Below are 18,927 nucleotides of genomic sequence, written 5' to 3'. Positions count from 1 at the left end.
GTGAGCATGCCAGCCCAGTGATGGCAGCACGGTGGCCTCCCACACACTAGCAGGGCTAAGAAGGAAACTTCGATGCGTCCGGAGAGGGGCGAAAGAGCACGTAGAATCCGATCCAGGTGCCAGTTGAAGAGAGAGATGGAAGCAGAAGAGCGCATTGAGATGGGGATGAATAATCAGAGTATTATAGGGGGTGCCAGAATCAGCTCTGGACCAGCTTAGGAGTGGGGCTGTATGGGGCCCAGCTGCAAAATCCTAGCCAACGCGGCAGCGTTCTCGGGATCTTAGCTAACGCCGCGCCCAGTTGCCTCTCCCCTTCCAGTCGATTCTTACGAAGTATACAAAATAACTGGCCCGCTCATCCTCTTTTGAGTTCAACCATTACACCTCATCGTGATCAGGCTTGAACCAGCTCCATCCCCATCCAGGCTGTGTCTGTTACATATATTAGCCCTCACCGTTGTCAAGTCCTCCTTCTCCCCCACATTCTCGTAGTGCTTGTGACCGTCTTAGAGAGCTCGGATCTGGTTCAAGCGGCCTGCGGCTCGCTGAGATTGCGGCTGCTCGAACGACCCGACGGTGTGAGTGGTAGGTCATTGGTGGCCGCCGAGATTCGGCTGGGGAGAAAGTGGATAGTTCCGAGTAAGGTGAATCCAGAACTGTGCTGGAGAGTTTTGTCGAACGCGGTAGCTAATTGATTGAACGTGGGACTGATTGCTCAACTCCGGACTGGAAGAATGTTGCTCAGTGATGGAATGGCCTCCAGCACTGGTAAGCCTTGGAGTTGTATGTCGTTTATGTCGTGTGCGCGCAACGCAGCAGCAGTGAGATTCTGCGTTCTGTGAATCCTCAGATGTCTTCTGGTCCTACACTTTAATAGTCTGGCAGTTGCCCCTAATGCTGGGTGCGAAAGTGTGCGACGCTCTCACCAGGATTCGAATTTTGATGCGTGACGAGAAGATTCACTCGTCCCTTGCAATTAAGATTCCGTGATGCCTTGTAGTAATCCCCCATTTGAGCGTGACCACTGTAGTGAGCTAGTTCTGTGAAAAGTAAGTCAGGGTGTTACAGTTACGGAGTTGGCCAATCCTTGTTAGTCAGCGAAATTAACCCTATTATCTTACAAGTCTTCGTGTGATTTCGATGAGAAGACCCTGTTGCATCCTCTTAGCTCAAGGATTGATCACATATTCCTTCCAGATTGGTGAGGTCTTTTACTCGGTAGACACTCGTACATCCCTAATATGCGTTTGTTTTGTGGATTCAGGGCTCCAAGCACGAAAGCCCGAGTTTCTGTTGCACGATTCTAGACGGTAACTCGAGAGCGGTTTTGTTCGGGTTTTAGCGAACCATCTCGGTGGTTAGAACTACTCTTGACTGTGAGCAGATTAGTTTGTCAAAATGCCGCCCTACTTCGCACCGGGAATGGAATGCCTCGGCAAGGCAGGAAACGAATCCTTCATGACACGAGAACCCTTCCCTACATTTGTTGAGGGTGCCATTATCGTGGGGGGTGGACCTTCAGGCTTGGCAGCCGCCGCATGCCTCAAGATGAAGGGGGTGCCTTCCCTGATCATTGAAAAATCAGACGGCATTGGCTCGCTCTGGAAATACAAGGCTTACGACCGCTTGCATCTTCACATCCCGAAGCAATTTTGTGAGTTGCCGTATTATGCCTTCCCGGAGGATTACCCTTTGTATCCAGACAGGAAGCAATTCGTTGACTACTTGGAGAACTACTTTCAGCATTTCGACATGTGGGCCAAGTTCAACACCAAGGTGTCCACCGCATCGTATGATCCATACTCATCATGTTGGAAGGTTAAAACGCAACCTTCAGAGGCAGATTCCGAGGGTGAGAGGAGGGAGTACCGGGCGAAGTGGTTGGTGGTTGCATCTGGGGAGAATGCGGAGCCTTACACCCCGGAAGTGGAAGGGCTGAAGGATTTCAGAGGCTCCGTTGTTCACTCCAGCAACTACAAGACAGGAGCTGGCTATGCGAGGCAAAGAGTGCTCGTTGTAGGGTGTGGAAACTCGGGGATGGAGATTGCCTTGGACCTGTCGAATTTCAATGCCGAGCCGTCTCTCGTCGTCCGAAGCCCTGTGCACATCCTGCCGAGAGAGATCTTCGGCACGTCCACGTTTGCCGTGGCAATGAGGATGATGAAGAGTTTTCCCCTCTGGTTCACGGACGCATGCCTCGTATGGTACACCTGGGCCATGTTGGGCGACACGACAAGATATGGCTTCAAGCGCCCCTCGGACGGTCCGATGACGATAAAGTGCAAGCAGGGGAAAACGCCGATTTTGGATGTGGGGACCTTTGCGAAGATCAAGAGCGGCGCCATTAAGGTGTGTCCCGGGTTGAAGTATGTCACCCCCGACGGGGCCTTATTCGAAAATGATCAATTTGTAAAGTTCGATGCCATTGTACTGGCCACTGGTTACCGGAGCAATGTTCCTCAATGGCTGAAGGATGACAGCGGTTTCTTCACAGCAGAAGGACTTCCGAAGAATCATTCCAAGGGAACTTGGAAAGCGGAGCGGGGTCTCTACATCGCCGGGTTGGGGAGGAAAGGGATATTGGGAGCGACCTTCGATGCCAAATATATTGCTGAGGACCTCAGCAGAGCTTACGCCTCCGAGTCTCACAAGAGACTCATCTGCCCTCTGCAATCCCGATAGCCGCCCTCTGTGCAGCACCATTCCGGATCTCCTACCAATTTTGACAGCCTCGACGCTACCTGTCCCCCCAACAGCCCTTTCTTTTTTGTCTCTTTTCCAAGGAGATTTTGAAACCCTCTGAGAATACTCGCTCATTTACCTGGGAAATCGGGACACGATGGATTTCAATTCTATTTTTTTCATTTTTGTCCTCTCCCCACACTACTGCGGTGTTCTCGAGTTCGGGTGTTTTGCGGGAGGAGAATGAGGTTTTGATGTCGATGACATATATTGCGCTTGTAGAGCTTCTCATAGCGTTGTTGAAGATGAATGCGAAGCTGTAGAGCGTAGTCCACCTCGAATGTTTTTCAAGACGACGTTGGAAAGCGCGCGCAAGAAACGGAGAGAGCAAGAGAGAGAGAGAGATAAAGAGTGAGAGGGAGTGAGAGGGCAGAACTTACACGCAGTGGATAGTTGGGGATCAAAAACATGTGTACCCCTCACGGCCTACTTGTACCATACATTTTTTGCACAAAATCTACACAGATAGCCAAGTAATAGCATAGACCTAAGGTTTTATTCGACACGCATTGTCCGTCTCACACATTTTGTTTTAAAAATCTCCAAAAGCTGGAAAACATTTTCACGAATTCTCAGTGATGGGCTATGCACGACGCATCCTTCTGTACGAACAGCGTTTCCTGCACGCAATCCGTTCAAAGAGAGAACCATTTCTCGCCCGGCATTCTGATCTGCGTCATCATCTCACGGAAGCACGTGAGTTCGTAGAAGGAGAATTTGGAACAATCCTTGACCTTTTGAAACCATCGTGTGCATTGGGAAAACTGGGTGTGGACACTTGGATCGCTTGATAACTCCTGATAAAAATGGATCATTGAACGAGTATTGGGTTGACTAGTACAGAGCCACTGTGTGCACAGTAGCAGTCCCTCATGATCACCTCATCGTAACTCAGTCTTGGTACACAGCGATGGCTCGATGCAGCAGCAGCAGCAGCAGTCTTCGCGAGAGCCACAGATTCAGAATGTGACGACCATGTGGGGAAACTCCACCGGCCAGAGTACGAAGCCTGGCGCATCTTCCCCCACCTTGTGGCACCTCCCTCCTGCGCCTTGGACTTGCTCAAACATGCCTCCCCCCCCTCAGACTGCTTTCACAGCCCACATTCTGTAAAAGCGTTGCAATCAAACCATCCAGCGTTGATTCCTTCTCTGCCGCGCCGGCCCTTCTTCCTGTGGGACCAGCCAATTTGTCGATCAGTCGGTGTTTCGCTGGTTCGGAGTCTTTGTGGGTGCGGCGTTTTTTTCTTTCTCTTTGCTTGCATGCTTTCTTGCAAGCTTTGTGGAATGTGGAGCCTCACTGAAGAGGGGCCAGTCTAGATGATAAGCTTGCGAGGTGTGCGACAGATTGGACTTCATAGATGCGCCTGTGCTTTTTGTATATAACAAACCCTTTGTTGAGCTTCTTCTTCTTCTTCTTCTTCCTCAATTGAATTGCGCTAATGCATGTAGCTTTTATGATGTGTTTCGTGACTTGTCTGAATCAATTGTTTGATTAGCTGTGGAAATTTGCACTAATGTTTTTATTAAATTTTTCAAATTTGTTTTTTTTTATTATTATTCTCAAAAATATAATAAAATACAGTACCTGATACATTTAGAAAGTGTTAGATCCACATATGGTTCTAATTTATTTATTTTTAAATAGATGGATTAGTTCAACATACTTATAAATGGTTGATAGTGTATTAGTTCAACATACCTTTTTTTTTTTTTTTTTTTTTTTTTTTTTCTTTTTTTTCCCCTTTGAATATGAATGCAAAACCCTGTGTAAAAGATTATATTTTTTAAGGAGATTATATATAGTTATAATTAACTTCTTTTCAGTAAAGCTTTATTTCTTAACAAATCTAATAGCACATGTAAACTCTATTTTGTTTTACTCATAATTCATATCATTATTCGTGTGTTACTCATAACACAACACCTACTTTTAAAATTATTAATAAAAAATGCAGTATCCAATCTTTTTCTCATTCATTAAAAACAATCATCTAATAAATACTTGAAAAAAAATAAAAATACTTTGAATGTTTACAACGAGTATAATTTGGTGAAACAGAAGACTCAAAAAATTCAGATAATGTAAAGCACTTCCTCAAAAACATCAAGTGGGGAAGAATATTATAACAGAACTAAAAAATGAAACAATCAATCCCAACACCTCATGCAAGTGCTGGTTTTATGGGAGAGCATGGAAGAATTGTGAGAGGGATTGCAGCTCCACCTCAATCCCATACTCCTCGACGCACAGCATCAAAAATCGACAGGGAGAGAGGATCGCTGCTGATCAAACCACAAGTCCAATACAGCTTGGTGGAAGTGTGAGTGTGATCTTCAACAGCAATTCAGCTCTAACACCCATCCAGCATCTGTGGTTAAGCCCAACCAAGCACCGAAACACTGCCTTGGAACTCATGGCGATCGAGCCTGGTCCCGTTCAGAGTACTCCCGTTCGGAGGTCCTTTCGGTGCTGCAATTCCAACAGCTTGTCCACAAGACAGACCGTCGTCGATGAAATCCTTCATGTTGGGGTCCTGCAGCTCATTCCTTCGCTCAGGCAGACAAACACTCAAGCCCTCCATTGGGGACTCACACCCTTGGCGTCTCGCGAGAGGAAAGGCGGCATCACGGCAAGCGTCTCGGTTCGGCTGACGAGGTGTCTCGTTTTCTGCATCCCACGGTGCGGTGGAGAGGGTCGGATCAAAAGCCTACTCCCGGGTGGAGGGCCCAGATCGTGTGGATGAAGAAGCTTCCATGCGAGCAGAGCACGGCGAAGATATGAAAGGCTTACGATTCCGATGGTGCGAAGTGCTCACCCCCTGCAAGTGGGTTGGGAGGGTGCAGATGCTGCAGCATCTTGCCTGTTGGAATCCCGCAGAGGCTGGCTCATCATAACAACGAGGAGGAGGAGGAGGGATCATCCGCTCTGTCGGTGTGTGTATGTGTGTGTGCACTCGCCGCAGCATCCTTTGGCTACTCGCAAGAGATCTCTCAACCAAATCCTTCTAGAATCTCGTAAAAGGACTATTAAAAACTCCGAATTGTTCCATCCTTCGGGCGGACCGTCAAGCTTCCATGCAGATTCTCGGCGCCTTGGGACTGTTCAGTCGCCGTGAATCTACACATCAGATGCCGTGAAGTAACGCGACGTAGTTGTTTCCATCTGTAACGGACATGGCTGCATGCAGGGCTTGAGAATGTGAGCATTTCGGCGTCGTTTTGTGCATCGTTAGTTTTGTGTGCATTGTTGCAGAATGCTTCGCACACTTGAGAAGCGTTGCTTGGATTTGGCAACAAGGGTCCAGACAATTTTCTAGACACAATTGCAATTGTTTGGATGGTTATGCTTCAAGACATTTGAAGAGAGTGTGTCACGCACTACAATTGGGTAATTCCATGTTTGGATTATGCCGTCTGCTTGATTTGATTAATCACATTACCAGTTATTAAAAAATAAAATAGTTTTTTTTAAGTGTTGATTAATTTATTTTGATATAAATATAAATAAATAAATAAATTGATATGTTTAACTGACCAAATCAAAAATCATTGTGTTGGGGACGCTAATAATAGATTATTTAAAATAAAACAAAACACTGTAGTTTTCCAGAATAAAAAATAAAACTAAAAAATCTATATAAAACATATTTTTCTATGCATTAATAACTAATTTTTTCACTAAATTTTTTAATTTGATTCTATATTTATATTAAAATATAGTTAATAAGCTTTTATTGCAAAAATAAATAAGCAACTCTAATATTTATAGAATTCAAACTTATGGATCATGGTGTGTGAAAAGACACATTACATTAAATTGTGTCAACATTTTTAGTCAATAAAAGCCAAATTATAACATACTGATGTGATTTTTCAATTGCGTATTATATTTTTATACAATCTTCAATATCAACTTGATAGGTTAATTTTATTAACATTTCAAAGTAGGTTTTAAATTAAAAATAGATAATAACTGTATATTTTGGTTAATAATAAATAATAAATTTACTGGAAAAAAACTTGAATATAAAAAATATTTATAAAAAAATACCTATCTTCAAATTAAACTATAGTTAAAAGATGAATAAAATCTCTGTTATATTTTTTTTCATATAGTTCAGTTTAACAAAGATATTTATGATGTAAGAATTGATGAAAATAATAGAAAATATTCATTACTTAAAAAAACACTAAAATACTAAAAATAGAATTATTTAAAAAATAAAAGAATAAAATTAATTTTATAAACATATAAATGAAGGTAATCAAAAATAATTTTAAAGTTATAGATTTTACAATTTACAATTTATTTAAAGATTTACATGTATATTATATTAGTATTATAAAGATAGTAAATGTTGAAATTTTATTGGTAGAAATTAAGTTATTATATATATATATATATATATATATATAAAGAAAATAAAGTAATTATCTTATTCTTTTTTATCTTTAATAAAAATATAATTAGTGTAACTTCTAGAATTTATTTTAAAAATTTATATTTTTTTATCACATGCAATCTTTTACCACTTTATCATAACCTCTTATTTAAAAAAAAAAAAAAAAAAAAAAAACTGTGCATATAAATAGATTGGCTACTTCAAAGTTAATAACAAATACTTGTTGCATGCTTGGATGGTGATTGCCTTAAATTATTAAATACTTTATCAATAAGACTTTAAATTTTATAAATTATTTTATGAAGAGAACACTATCATATAGAAAGTAATATAGAACAAAAATTTCTTCAAAGTATAGTTTTGGATTTTGTAGACTTCTAATTTTATAGAAATTCTTAATCAAACTTTAAAAATTTCAATGGCTTGCACATAATTTTGTTGTTAATTTTAATTACTTAAGTACAACAAGATAAACTTTTAGATTATTGAATTTTACTGTAGACCAAAGTTTTATTAGATGTTAAAATATTACTTATTTTTTATTACTAATTTTTAAAAATTAACTTATATAAAAAGTAAAGATCTAATAGATTTATTCTACCTTCAAATAAAATCAAGTTTTAACAAATAAATTGTAATTTATTGTTGAATAAGTTTGAAAAATTAATTAGCAAATGATAAATTTTAATGCATATATTAAAATTTATTGTGTCTATATTTGTTTCTTTCTTACAAATTGTTGTGTTGTTTAGAATACACGATTTTTTTTGTGAATAAAGTGTTAGCTATAATAATAAATGTTAGTATTATATATTTAGATAATAATAATGCTTAAACTTTTTATATATATAGTAGTTTAACTACATTTAATGTGAGCTTAAAATCAAGACATATGTTTAATAAAAATAAAAGACTTTGTAATTTGATTGGATCTTTGTTTTTATACTTCTCTTATCATTGATAGTAAGTAAAGTTTTGTTGATTAAAATCTTAATATACATATACATGTAAATAAAATCTATTAAACCATTTATTAAAATGATTTAAAATTATTATTTTTATCTTATTGTTAAAAATGATTTGTGTACATTTGTATTTTTAATTTTTTTATCTGTCTTTTGTATTAAATTAAAATTATAAAATAAAAGAATAATAAATTTAAAAATTAATAAAAGATTAAATGATATTTTAGAGTAATTTTTTTTAATATTTAAAGGTACAAGCATTAAGTATATAAATAAATATATAGTAATCATATTATGATTATTATGTTTTTTTACAATACATAACTTTATACTATCAATCAACATATTAAAATAAAAAATAAAAATAGCATATATATATTTCTCAAATATGTTGAAATATAAAGAATATCCCTATATTCTTGATAATAGCAAATATATCCTTCAAATTTGTGATAATAGCAAATTCACCCTCTCTAGTAATAAGTTATCAAGATTAATTGATAAAATTCAATTTAAGAGAAAATAGGGTGTATTGCTACCAATTCTCTGCAAAGCATTTTAAAGATAATATAGAGTGCCAAGATCGAAGTGATATTTTAGAATGAAAACTTGAAGATCTATGAACACTCACTACAAGGATCAAGCACCTATTTGACATTCTTGGTCAAAGTTTATTGAAGCATCATGACTTACAAACAAAAGCAATGCAATTTCTTTTCAAAAAGAAATGAGTTCCTGATTTTAAACCAACTCCTCCCAAAAGCCATGCTATTCCTTACGTCAAGTGTAACCGCAAATGGCTTCTTTGCTAAGACTAATAAGCAATTACTATCATTGTTGTGGGGAGTTGTAAATGATACTGAGGATCTAAGTACTAGGCTCTCAATAATGGCTGCCCCTCAGCCATTGCAAATACACCTTGCATCTTTGCATCCAAAAATTCCTCTAATTAAGCCATTGCAGCTATTGCAAACCCATTTTCTAACCAATTACATATATTGCAACCTAAATTGTTATTGAACCACCTTGTATACATGTATGGCACTTTGCAAGATCTGTTACATGTTAGAGACTACCTTCTATTCATTATTGTTTTTTTCTCTTCAACTTCTAAGATGGGCTTCATTAGCCACATGTTGGCAATAAACAAAGCGCCTTGCACCACTTGGACTATTACTTCTAGACACATCTTGCTACATGTGATGCCAATCAAAAATTCAAAACAAAAATTGGTCCCCTTACAAAAATTCTAAACAAGGAATATTGGTGATAATTTATCACAAATGAAGATATATTTGCTATTATCACAAATCTAGAGGTATATTTGCTATTATAAAAAATATAAGGGTATTCTTGATATTTCAACATATTTGTGAGGTATATATGACATTTTTCTAGTAAAAAAATATTTTTATGTTCAAAAGATTTTTAAAATAATTAAAATTAACTATGATAAAATTAAAAATAATTATTGGAATACTTAAAAAATAGTATAACTATGAAATATATACAAAGGAAATAATTATTTTTATATGTATATGTATGTATGTACACACACACACACACACACACATATATATATATATATATATATATATATATAATTTTTTTAATACTATTAATTTATTATTTATTATAATGGTTAAATATGTTTGATAAAATAAATATTCGAAAAATTTATTGAAAAATTAAACACATTTTTCATATTAAGAAACATAGTATAAAGAAATATTAAAGTTACAAAGTTTTATTTTCTACAAAAGTTTTATTGTGATTTTAGAGTTACATGTTTATTTTTTATTTTTTTATTTTTACAATTTAATTTTTTTATATTTTTATTAGTTATATTTTTGTCTTCATGTGTACGTGTTCTATTTTTATTTTTTTAATTATTATTTGTATAGCACTAACATATCTTATTTGTACAAGTTTTAGTTACTTCATATGTATTATAATTTTTATTGTATTACGTATTATTATACATCAACAGCTATTTTCAATATAATATTTTCAGAACAAAAGCCCCAATATCAACATATATAATTGCTAAATACTTTTTTCAATTGTCTTTTCACAATTATATATTGAAGTGAACTTATGAAGAAGTATTTCTCTTTATGTATAAATTATGTCATTAAATATGGCATTTCATTTCTTTTCCTAAATGAATACTTAAAAAATCATATCGTAGTGTAGTTAATGCATAAAAAAATTAAAAACATACCTTTTTAACTTACTCTAAATAAATATTACATAGCATTATTAAATAACAACAATTGTTTTTAGTGATGATACAATCTTTTTTAGATTATTAGTTTATGACGAGGATTTTAATAATTTGTATAAAAGCTAAAAAAATTAAAATATATGTATGTATGAAAATTTTAAAATATATATTTCATGTAACAACTAACTCTGTAAAACAATGGACTTGCCATAATTTTGTTGATCTTTAGTTGTTGTTAAATTTTGATTTATTATTTTTTTGTATAAATTTTTTTATATATATAGTTACTTACTATTTATATTGTGTTTTGTTTTTTATTCCTTTCTTTTAAATATGTAAATTTATTTAGAAGTGAATACATCCACCAAGCACAAATCACTTAGAATTTGTTTGCTGTTGAACATTTATGATTATAAGTTACTACACTTGTATATGTATTATTCTAATTCAATAGAATAAGATCATACTAGTTTTCTTTTCATTTATTTTATCAAGAGATGCTTTAATGCTTAAATGAATGATGAATCTCAGAAATTAATAATTTCCAAAACTAAAAACTAAAAACTAAAATCAAATGTCAAGATTTGTTAACAACAGAAAATAAACGGGTACTTCCAATCTTATGCAAAACATTTTTTCAACAAGATATTCCAGATGCAATCAAATATTAAGAGTGGAATTGGGTCCACACTTCTAAAAATTATTTCAAAGAGGAGGATATTATAAGATATTATTTTAAACTTTTTTCTTTTCTAGACAAGTTCTTAAAAAACTAAGAGTCACTGTTGTGTACAACTTCTAAGAAAGGTGAATAAAACGAAATAAATAAACAAATTTCCCATACAAAACAACCATCAAAAGGCATATATCCAAGTCCATTGAAGTCCCTAGCGGTAGTGTCGGCACCGACACCCAAGTCCGGGTTCACTTGCAAAGAACCTTCGCCGTTGACATCGCCACCGACTCATCCACGCGTGTCGGCCGACAGAACACGAAGGGCGGCGAGAGTCGCCCTGACGCTCCAATCGGTCCATTGCCAGGCATCCTCTCCTTGGGGATCCGGCCACGAACAGACCCGCATCGGGAGCGTCGCAACGGTTAGCGCGTCGCATCATCCATGCCTGACGCCCTGATCTTCGTTGCAGAACCTTCATCGCGGGGCTTTGCATCGCTCCGCATCGCTCTCGCTGGCTTCATCGTTGAAGCAGCAGCGATTCCTTGTCCTTGAACAGTCTTTTTTGATCCAGTTCCACTCTCTAACCGATGCCGCACGGGGGTGTGTTGGTACACCAGGTCTCGATGACTGCCGCGAATCCTTTGCTTGAGAAGGTCTGATGTGGGATAGGCGTTGCTCGCTGCAATCGCGTGTCGGAGATTTCGATGCGTTGCCGCGATGGGATGAGTAGGATCCCTCCGTGTAGTCACGGCTAACTGATGGCTAAGCTTTGTGAGCGGTGCAAGACGAACGGCATCGCGCCGGTGTTGTCTGATGGGAGCCCCGGGGGGAGTTCTAGATGCATCCCTCGATTGAAGCCCAAGAGCGCCCTCAGGCCCGTGTATCTTTGGACGGATCCCGCAGAGAAGAATCGTATTGTGGTGGGTGGCGTTGGGGGCAAGAACGGTGTGCCGATATCACTCCAGCTCCCGAATTCACAGAATAACAACACACTGAGTCTGAATTGCGGTGGTGGGTCGGCGGGGAAATCGGGATGCATTAAGATCATGAGCAACAGCATTATTAGGGCGAGCAATGGAGGTATCCAGATCTTGCCAGGGAAGGGTAAGAATGGGGGGTTGCAGATCTGCATGGCAAATGGAAGACCCAAGTGGCAATTGGGGGTGTCCAGCGATGGTCGCTATTGTAGCAACAGGTGCAGCCACCACGCCTTTCTTTTTACATAACGAGTTTGCCAGTAACAACGGGACTGGAACGATACTCGTAACATCTTCATGATGATATTTGAATTGCATGATATGTTTCATGATGCTCGCTGTTTGAGATATTCTTGCAGAAGCTCTCGGATAGCTTCACAATAAACTGCAGTCAATATGTCAATTGATTCATGTCCAAGCAAACCCGCTCTGTAATCTTTTGTTCGACTTGCACAGCTTGACTTCAAAACCTGATGTGGTTTGTTTTACTGATTTTTTTTCTTGTGATTGTGAATCAGAGGCGGAGAAGCGATCATCTCAAGCGATGATGGTGGAGATGAAATCCAGGTAACATTAATATCACTGTGCTGTCTTTAACTTCTTGTAGTCGTGATTATATGAAAAGTGTTTTTGGTGTTAATAACTAATTACATCTGTACATCGCATATTTTTACTTGTCCACAAGGGTTTTGCTTTAAAGAGCATCTACATTTGCAATGCACAAATACCTACATATTTATTTTTGGAACATGATTTGCGGTGATGGGCTGATTTTGGCTCATTCGATCCAAATCGTAGAATGAGAAACAGTCCCTATTCTTTCTACATTTCACATGAAGAATATCGTTTTGTTTTTATATGACTTGGTTCTCAACAATAACTGAGCTCTGACTAAGAGGTACTCGTTGTTTTTCCGCAATGCAGCTGAGTTCTGTGAAGGGAAAAAGCGGCAGCCCTTCAATTCAGTGCAGCCCATGTGGCTCTGGCAACTTTGAAGTCAAATGCGTGTAAATCACGTTCCTATTTCAGTATTTGTTTTTTTGTGTGATTGACACGATAGTATTTTTAAGATGAAGTTTTCTCCATTTTAATTGAACAGCGTTCATATCTAAGATTACGATCTGAAAATCGCATCTTGTCGGGTTTTATGCGTATCATCGTTTTCTAGCATGCTCTGCCTGTCGATAGAATGTGGCGTCGCGGGTATAGTGCACATTGATACATTTTGGAGAAGCATTTTGTGGGCTCGCTGAACTTATTTGTGTTTGGGCATTGCTAGGGCCCCGGCAAGAAAACTGGATATGAATCATTGCAAGCCAACAATCGCACATACAATCCACAGAAGGTGAGTGGCATTGACCTAATTTTTTTTTTTATCCTGGCCACAATCTGCTTTAAGAAACATGAGGCATTGCGACAGAACTAATGCAAACATCGACTGTTGCACACAGAATGGTTGAGTTGGAATCTGAAAGGCGGAAGGCCGTGTGTCCATATGAAGAGTAATAAATTGAAAAACTGTGTATGCCTCATACACGCTAGGAGGCAGCATGAAGCATGAACGAGGACTACACAACACGACAAGCGCTTCATATACTGCACTAGAAAGTAATCTCAAGAATGACACAATAATAGCAAGTCCTTGTACGTATATTTAAGTTGTACACCTCCAAATTTCACACCTCTAAATCATGTTTAGAAAACTTCCTTAATTCTGAACTCAGTTCTTAAAAGAACTAAAATGTTCACTCAACTCCCTTCCGAAAATCATCCCTGTTACTCGAGTAGCAATGGCCTATCTCTTACTCAATGGAAACCCCAGAACATCCGATGCAATGATAATTTTGATTTGAAAGGCCCATTCAAGAAGAAAAATCAAGAACTTTACTTAACTTTTCGACTGTGAATAAAAACACCTCACTCTTTTTCATTCCAACACACCTCAGCCTATGTAGATCACGGTACATATTGAGGATACAATGACCAGTATTTCTTGGATCGATACGGTAGTTGAGAACGCAGCGACCAACGATGATGTGTTGGGATGGATGCACACCCCACGGATGCTAACCTGTACCTTCAGGAGACTTGCTACGAACTTGTCACGTAAGCCACCAAGATCACAAAGACTCAACATTCGTATTCTGGGAAAAGTTTGGTAGCTCCCTCTTTCAACTCAGTCTAACACACCCTACATAGCTGCTTTTGTATGCCTGAAGTTCAGCAGGCACCTACCATTTCACCTGCAGTCCATTTGTCCAGCCAGAACTAGCAAGAGTGATTTGAAGCAGGACTCAAACCTAGGATGGTACTAAGCGCTTTTCATCTTGTCTTAAAGCGGAACTCTTGCATCAAACAAGTACCAGTAGATTCGAACGATTGTCCTTGGGAACCGGAAAAAAATGAATTCTTGTGATGGTGTGACATCTAATTCCATTTGATGGTACAAAGATCTGCTTTACTTCTACAAAAAACGTGATAGATCCAATCTACGTCGCAGAAGCTCAAGCTCGTGATAGTACTCCTTTAGAGCTGCAGGAACAAAGTTTCCAAAGTTAGATAATTTACGAGCTGAAAGAAACCAACTTCATCAGAGAAAATATCTGGACACTCTTAGATACGGGAACGGGGGGTTTAAAATACATAAAAAGAAAAAAAAATTAAGAATCACCTTGGTATGGTTCCCAAACGGCGAGCATCATATTCAGTTGCTTGACGCAGAGCTCTTGCAAAAGCCTTAAATGTGGCTTCTATAATGTGATGCGAGTTCTTCCCTGCAAGCTGCATCACAGAGTGATTCTTACACTATGTCAATACGCATCAAAATGTGAACTATAGCCATGACTGAAGAAGAACACCCAGGCTACTACAAAGGCTCAACGAAAGCGACAGAAAGCAATATTCTTCAAATTCATGAATGGACTCGTAGAATCAGTGAAGATGAAACCAATCGTCAAAACTAAAACTTACAAACACCAGGAGTTCATCCCATCTAGACAAGTTCGTCCCAAAGGCACTATTTCTGAAGAGTCGTAGTATATTTGATTCATAAGGCCAAGGGGGATCAATTCATACCTGTCGAATGTGGAGCGTCATTCCTGAAGTGTTCGCCATGGATTGGAAAAAGTGCTCAACCAACTGCGTAAAAATTCAAAACAAAAGTCCTTGGCAAAATTATTATAAGTAGGACAACGATTACTGACGTTCAATTTCCTCCCGTTGTTTCATTTTACAAATACTCTGACCATTCATTGATGTAAACTTCCAAATGCACCATATACAACTTCTTTGTCAAAAGTAACACTGACTTCGAGTGTAGGAAGAATCAGCTACCTGTGTGTCGTAGTTCCCTACTCGATCTGTGGGTATCTCAAGATCATAACCCAAATATGGCCGTCCCGACAAATCCTGGCATCAGGCGTATTACCGTCAGATTATTTCTACAATCAAGAAAAAAACCAGATGAGCAAAGTTTAGACCTGGTTGGAGAAGCGAAATCCCTGCAAACGATAAAAGTGGAGTAGGGACTAACCAACACTACGTGAACGAGAGCCTCATCCAGTGGAGCTGAAAAATCTCCGAAGCGCCTTATGCCCTTGCGGTCACCTAGAGCTTTTAGAAGCGCCTGAATTCACTCAAAATTCAAAAATCGATATCAATGTGATTTTGAAAGAAAAGGGAAAGAAAGAACAAGAAAAAGAAAAAGAAAAGGTCAAATGAGGTCATAATTTAAACCGTTTTTTACCTCCAAAACTACAATCCAAAATAAAAAACTTATTACGCTTTGTCCAAGATCTCTAATTACGACCACAGATAATATTATAATACAACAGAAGTATTATTCAAGGCAATAATAAATAAACTAATAAAACAAACTTTTAATTTTTTTGAAAGTCCAAAATGCGATGCAATCAAGGAGCCTCTGTAACTTCAGGTAGCTACATACAGCGGTCTAACATGTCTCACTGCCAGCCATGTTTACCAATTTCGACGAAGACCTCAGCATATTCCCTCTTCATCAATGAACAAGGGAGGAGAAAGAGGAAAGAACACATACAGTGCCCATAGCAAGGCCGACATCCTCATTCGTATGATGATCGTCAATGTGAGTGTCTCCTTTGGCCTTTACCCGCACGTCAAAGAGGCCATGCGACGCCAATTGCTGTTGTTGAGAGACAAATTCAAGCCATTACGAAGCTTTCAAACTCTAATGAAGTGACGAGGACAAAAAGTCCAATGAACCCAGAAAAGAAAATGTGACGACCAACTAAATATACTGAAGGTAGGACAAATGAAAGAGGAAGTCACTGCATTAAATGAGTGAAACTGACATGCATTGTCCATGACACCAAGATGTTACTACAACAGTAGATTCTTTCAGGATGAAATTTCAAACAAAAGAACTCAAAGCTCCAGTTCTGCACTACTGGCAAAAGCAATGGAAAAATTTGATACTTACATCAAGCATGTGATCCAGAAAGGGAATGCCAGTGTCGCAATCACATATTCCGGTTCCATCCAAATTGATGGTAACTTCAACACTCGTCTCTTTGGTTTCTCTCGAAACAGATCCTACACGTGCACTCTCTGCAAGCACAACCCGATGTAGTATATGAAAATGAACCTTTACAACAACTATCGTCTCTCGTTACTGAGTTTCTAGATTATGCTTTTCATCGCTCTAATTTCTACAGAAATTTCTCAGATTGATATCAATTCTGTTTCCTGGTAATTTCCCTCCCAAAAATGACTCGATACGAGAATTTCCAAAAATAGAGATGAGTTCCTGTTAGAACTCCAAAAATAAATCCCATACAGCGGATTTAACTTCACGGACCGGCTACTCCCAATCCTACTGAATTTAAACTACACCCCTTCAAAATGAAACACCATAGACACAGCGAAGTAACAGATTGAATTGACTAAAGTGCCACAGATGCCTTCCCAAATTTGAAAGATACATTGAAGAAAAAACAAAAAACAAAAAAAAAGGAGAACAATTCTACATCTTATCAAAGCACCTTAGAATCTCTACGCGGAATTCACCATTGCATTATCAAGCCATGCCTCCACAACAACTAGAGGGTCACAACGGAGAAATGAGATTTCAACCATCACGCACCTCCTTCGACAACATCAGCCGCAACGCCATTGGTAGTCGCGGTGGAACCCCGGACCACAACCCTACGCACTCCATGCCGCGAAGTAGTTAACCTCCGCTCACCCAATCGCGAAGCAAATGGCCCTGACACTTCCCTAAGTGACGAATATAGAGGGCAGCACGCGCCGACCTCGCCATCTCCTTCCTCGGCATCACCTTCCCTCTCCAGAATAGTTCTTGTTCTTCCGACAGCAGATGCCACCGCCAAACGGCTACGCCGCAGCTCTGTCTCCCCCGCAACGACGAGTTTGGCAGCTTGCAACGCCAACAAGCCTCGCAGAGCCCTGTTGCCCTGCGTGCTGGATCCTGCGCATGGCGGCGTCGCTTTGACGAACGACGACGCTCCCATTGCCGCCATCTCCGAACACCACCGCCCTGCCCTAACCTATACACCACGGAATAGCTCAAAATCTCGCGGAACTCCACAATTCTGTGCAACCGTGAAAAGAAGACGAAATTCGAAGCAGAGTATCGCAACAAATCGACAGAAGAACTCCGGAATCGTGACGCTGGGAATGAAACCGAGCTACTATTGTGGACAAGTCTACAACAACAACACCAATCTCACTCCGCAATTGAGCTCCAGAGCAAGCCAGCGCCTCACTCCACACTCTCCTCCAGACGATATCCGGTCAGGAATGTATACCCTGATCATCAAGATTTATACTCGTGTTTGACGCCTGACCTGGTCACACCCTGGTGAGTGACCTGGAGGGACATACCCGGGTGTGTCTCTGAGATCCGGTTTGGACCGGGAATCACGGTTTGCAAGAGGGTCATGGAGTAGGACCGTATCTAAATTATTCTCTGTGCAGCAGAATGGAATTTAAGGTGTAAAGATTATGAGGAGAATTAGAGTATTTTAAAAGGAACTAAATCTAAAAAGTGTTTTTATCTTTAAACATGCATTATTTTGAAATGTTTATTTTTAATATAGTATACTTGTACACTTATCATTGTTGATATACTAGAATGATTCATCATGACAAGTTTTGAAGTACAATATGTTCAAAATTCCTATTTTTGTGACACATTCTAGTTTTGAGTGTACCATTTCAAATCTAAAAAATATTTTTTTTAATTCAAATGTTCAGGATAAAATATACACACACACACACATATCTATATCTATATATATATATAGAAAGATTGTCATAGATTTTTTTAAAAAAACAGCCAAAGTCTTTATAGACTCAAAAAAAAAAATTTAATAAATATTTTAAGGTAGTTATGAGAGAAGCTGAAAGTAAGATTTAAAGTAAAGTATTTATTTATTTATTTGTTAACAATACATGTAATCACTATAGTTGATACTTTTTATGAATAAAAAAAATATATAACATAGTTATAACATATTTTAAGCAATAATAACAAATCTTATATTGGATTAGATGTATATATATATATATATATATATATATATATGTTGTAATTGTACCAATGTATGAAGTAATTAGACTTGGTTTATTATCTTTTTCAGTAAATACTTTTACCTGAAATTCATTATTAATCATAAAAACAAACCATACCAAAAATGCTAAAAAACAAATTTTCCTATGATTTTAAAGTTTTTTGATTACTAATGGTTAATAGATCAATTTTTAACAAATCTAATTCAATTTTATGTAGCACTAAACCATGAAAGTTATTCAATAAAGGCATGTGTTTTTAACTTCTTGATTTCACAATTAGAGCATATCCAATTCAAAAATCATGTTTGCCATTAAAACCAAAAAATCAGCAAAAAACAAACAAACAAACAAACATGTAAAAT

General features: G+C 38.0%; 3 protein-coding genes across 3 annotated transcripts; 2 read left to right on the top strand and 1 right to left on the bottom strand.

Moving 5' to 3' along the window:
• The first annotated feature begins 479 nt into the window (after positions 1–479).
• Positions 480–3,311, top strand: LOC112290221 (putative indole-3-pyruvate monooxygenase YUCCA5). Its single transcript, XM_024536299.3, has 2 exons — positions 480–768; positions 1,265–3,311. The coding sequence occupies exon 2, from the start codon at positions 1,399–1,401 to the stop codon at positions 2,680–2,682; it is 1,284 nt and encodes a 427-aa protein (XP_024392067.1). The 5' UTR covers positions 480–768; positions 1,265–1,398; the 3' UTR covers positions 2,683–3,311.
• An 8,178-nt stretch (positions 3,312–11,489) lies between these two features.
• LOC112290787 (uncharacterized) lies at positions 11,490–13,928 on the top strand. The gene is made up of 5 exons (XM_024537465.3): positions 11,490–12,210; positions 12,511–12,559; positions 12,917–12,999; positions 13,272–13,337; positions 13,444–13,928. Exons 1-5 carry the CDS (start codon positions 11,774–11,776, stop codon positions 13,496–13,498), a joined length of 690 nt encoding a protein of 229 aa, XP_024393233.1. The 5' UTR covers positions 11,490–11,773; the 3' UTR covers positions 13,499–13,928.
• LOC112290785 (uncharacterized) lies at positions 13,854–17,718 on the bottom strand. Its single transcript, XM_024537464.3, has 8 exons — positions 17,115–17,718; positions 16,452–16,579; positions 16,050–16,154; positions 15,525–15,617; positions 15,326–15,400; positions 15,068–15,130; positions 14,664–14,773; positions 13,854–14,524 (listed from the first exon to the last, which is right to left on the bottom strand). The coding sequence occupies exons 1-8, from the start codon at positions 17,509–17,511 to the stop codon at positions 14,497–14,499; spliced, it is 999 nt and encodes a 332-aa protein (XP_024393232.1). The 5' UTR covers positions 17,512–17,718; the 3' UTR covers positions 13,854–14,496.
• Between the last annotated feature and the right edge of the window lie 1,209 nt (positions 17,719–18,927).

The sequence above is a fragment of the Physcomitrium patens genome, chromosome 13 (genome assembly GCF_059467195.1).
Source record: "Physcomitrium patens ecotype Gransden chromosome 13, ASM5946719v1, whole genome shotgun sequence".
Lineage (NCBI taxonomy): Eukaryota > Viridiplantae > Streptophyta > Bryopsida > Funariales > Funariaceae > Physcomitrium > Physcomitrium patens.
The sequence above is the reverse complement of the archived record's forward strand: the minus strand, read 5'-3'. Positions and strand labels throughout refer to the sequence as shown.

What these genes read in the sequence shown, in the direction of transcription:
- LOC112290221 (XM_024536299.3), top strand. Translation starts at nt 1,399, where the DNA reads ATGCCGCCCTACTTCGCACCGGGAATGGAATGCCTCGGCAAGGCAGGA.
- LOC112290787 (XM_024537465.3), top strand. Translation starts at nt 11,774, where the DNA reads ATGGCTAAGCTTTGTGAGCGGTGCAAGACGAACGGCATCGCGCCGGTG. An exon ending in GGTCGCTATTGTAGCAACAG is followed by an intron (nt 12,211 to 12,510) that starts GTGCAGCCACCA and finishes ATTGTGAATCAG; the next exon opens with AGGCGGAGAAGCGATCATCT. An exon ending in AACTTTGAAGTCAAATGCGT is followed by an intron (nt 13,000 to 13,271) that starts GTAAATCACGTT and finishes GGGCATTGCTAG; the next exon opens with GGCCCCGGCAAGAAAACTGG.
- LOC112290785 (XM_024537464.3), bottom strand. Translation starts at nt 17,511, where the DNA reads ATGGCGGCAATGGGAGCGTCGTCGTTCGTCAAAGCGACGCCGCCATGC. An exon ending in TTCTGGATCACATGCTTGAT is followed by an intron (nt 16,155 to 16,451) that starts GTAAGTATCAAA and finishes TCTCAACAACAG; the next exon opens with CAATTGGCGTCGCATGGCCT. An exon ending in TGACGCTCCACATTCGACAG is followed by an intron (nt 14,774 to 15,067) that starts GTATGAATTGAT and finishes TCTGTGATGCAG; the next exon opens with CTTGCAGGGAAGAACTCGCA.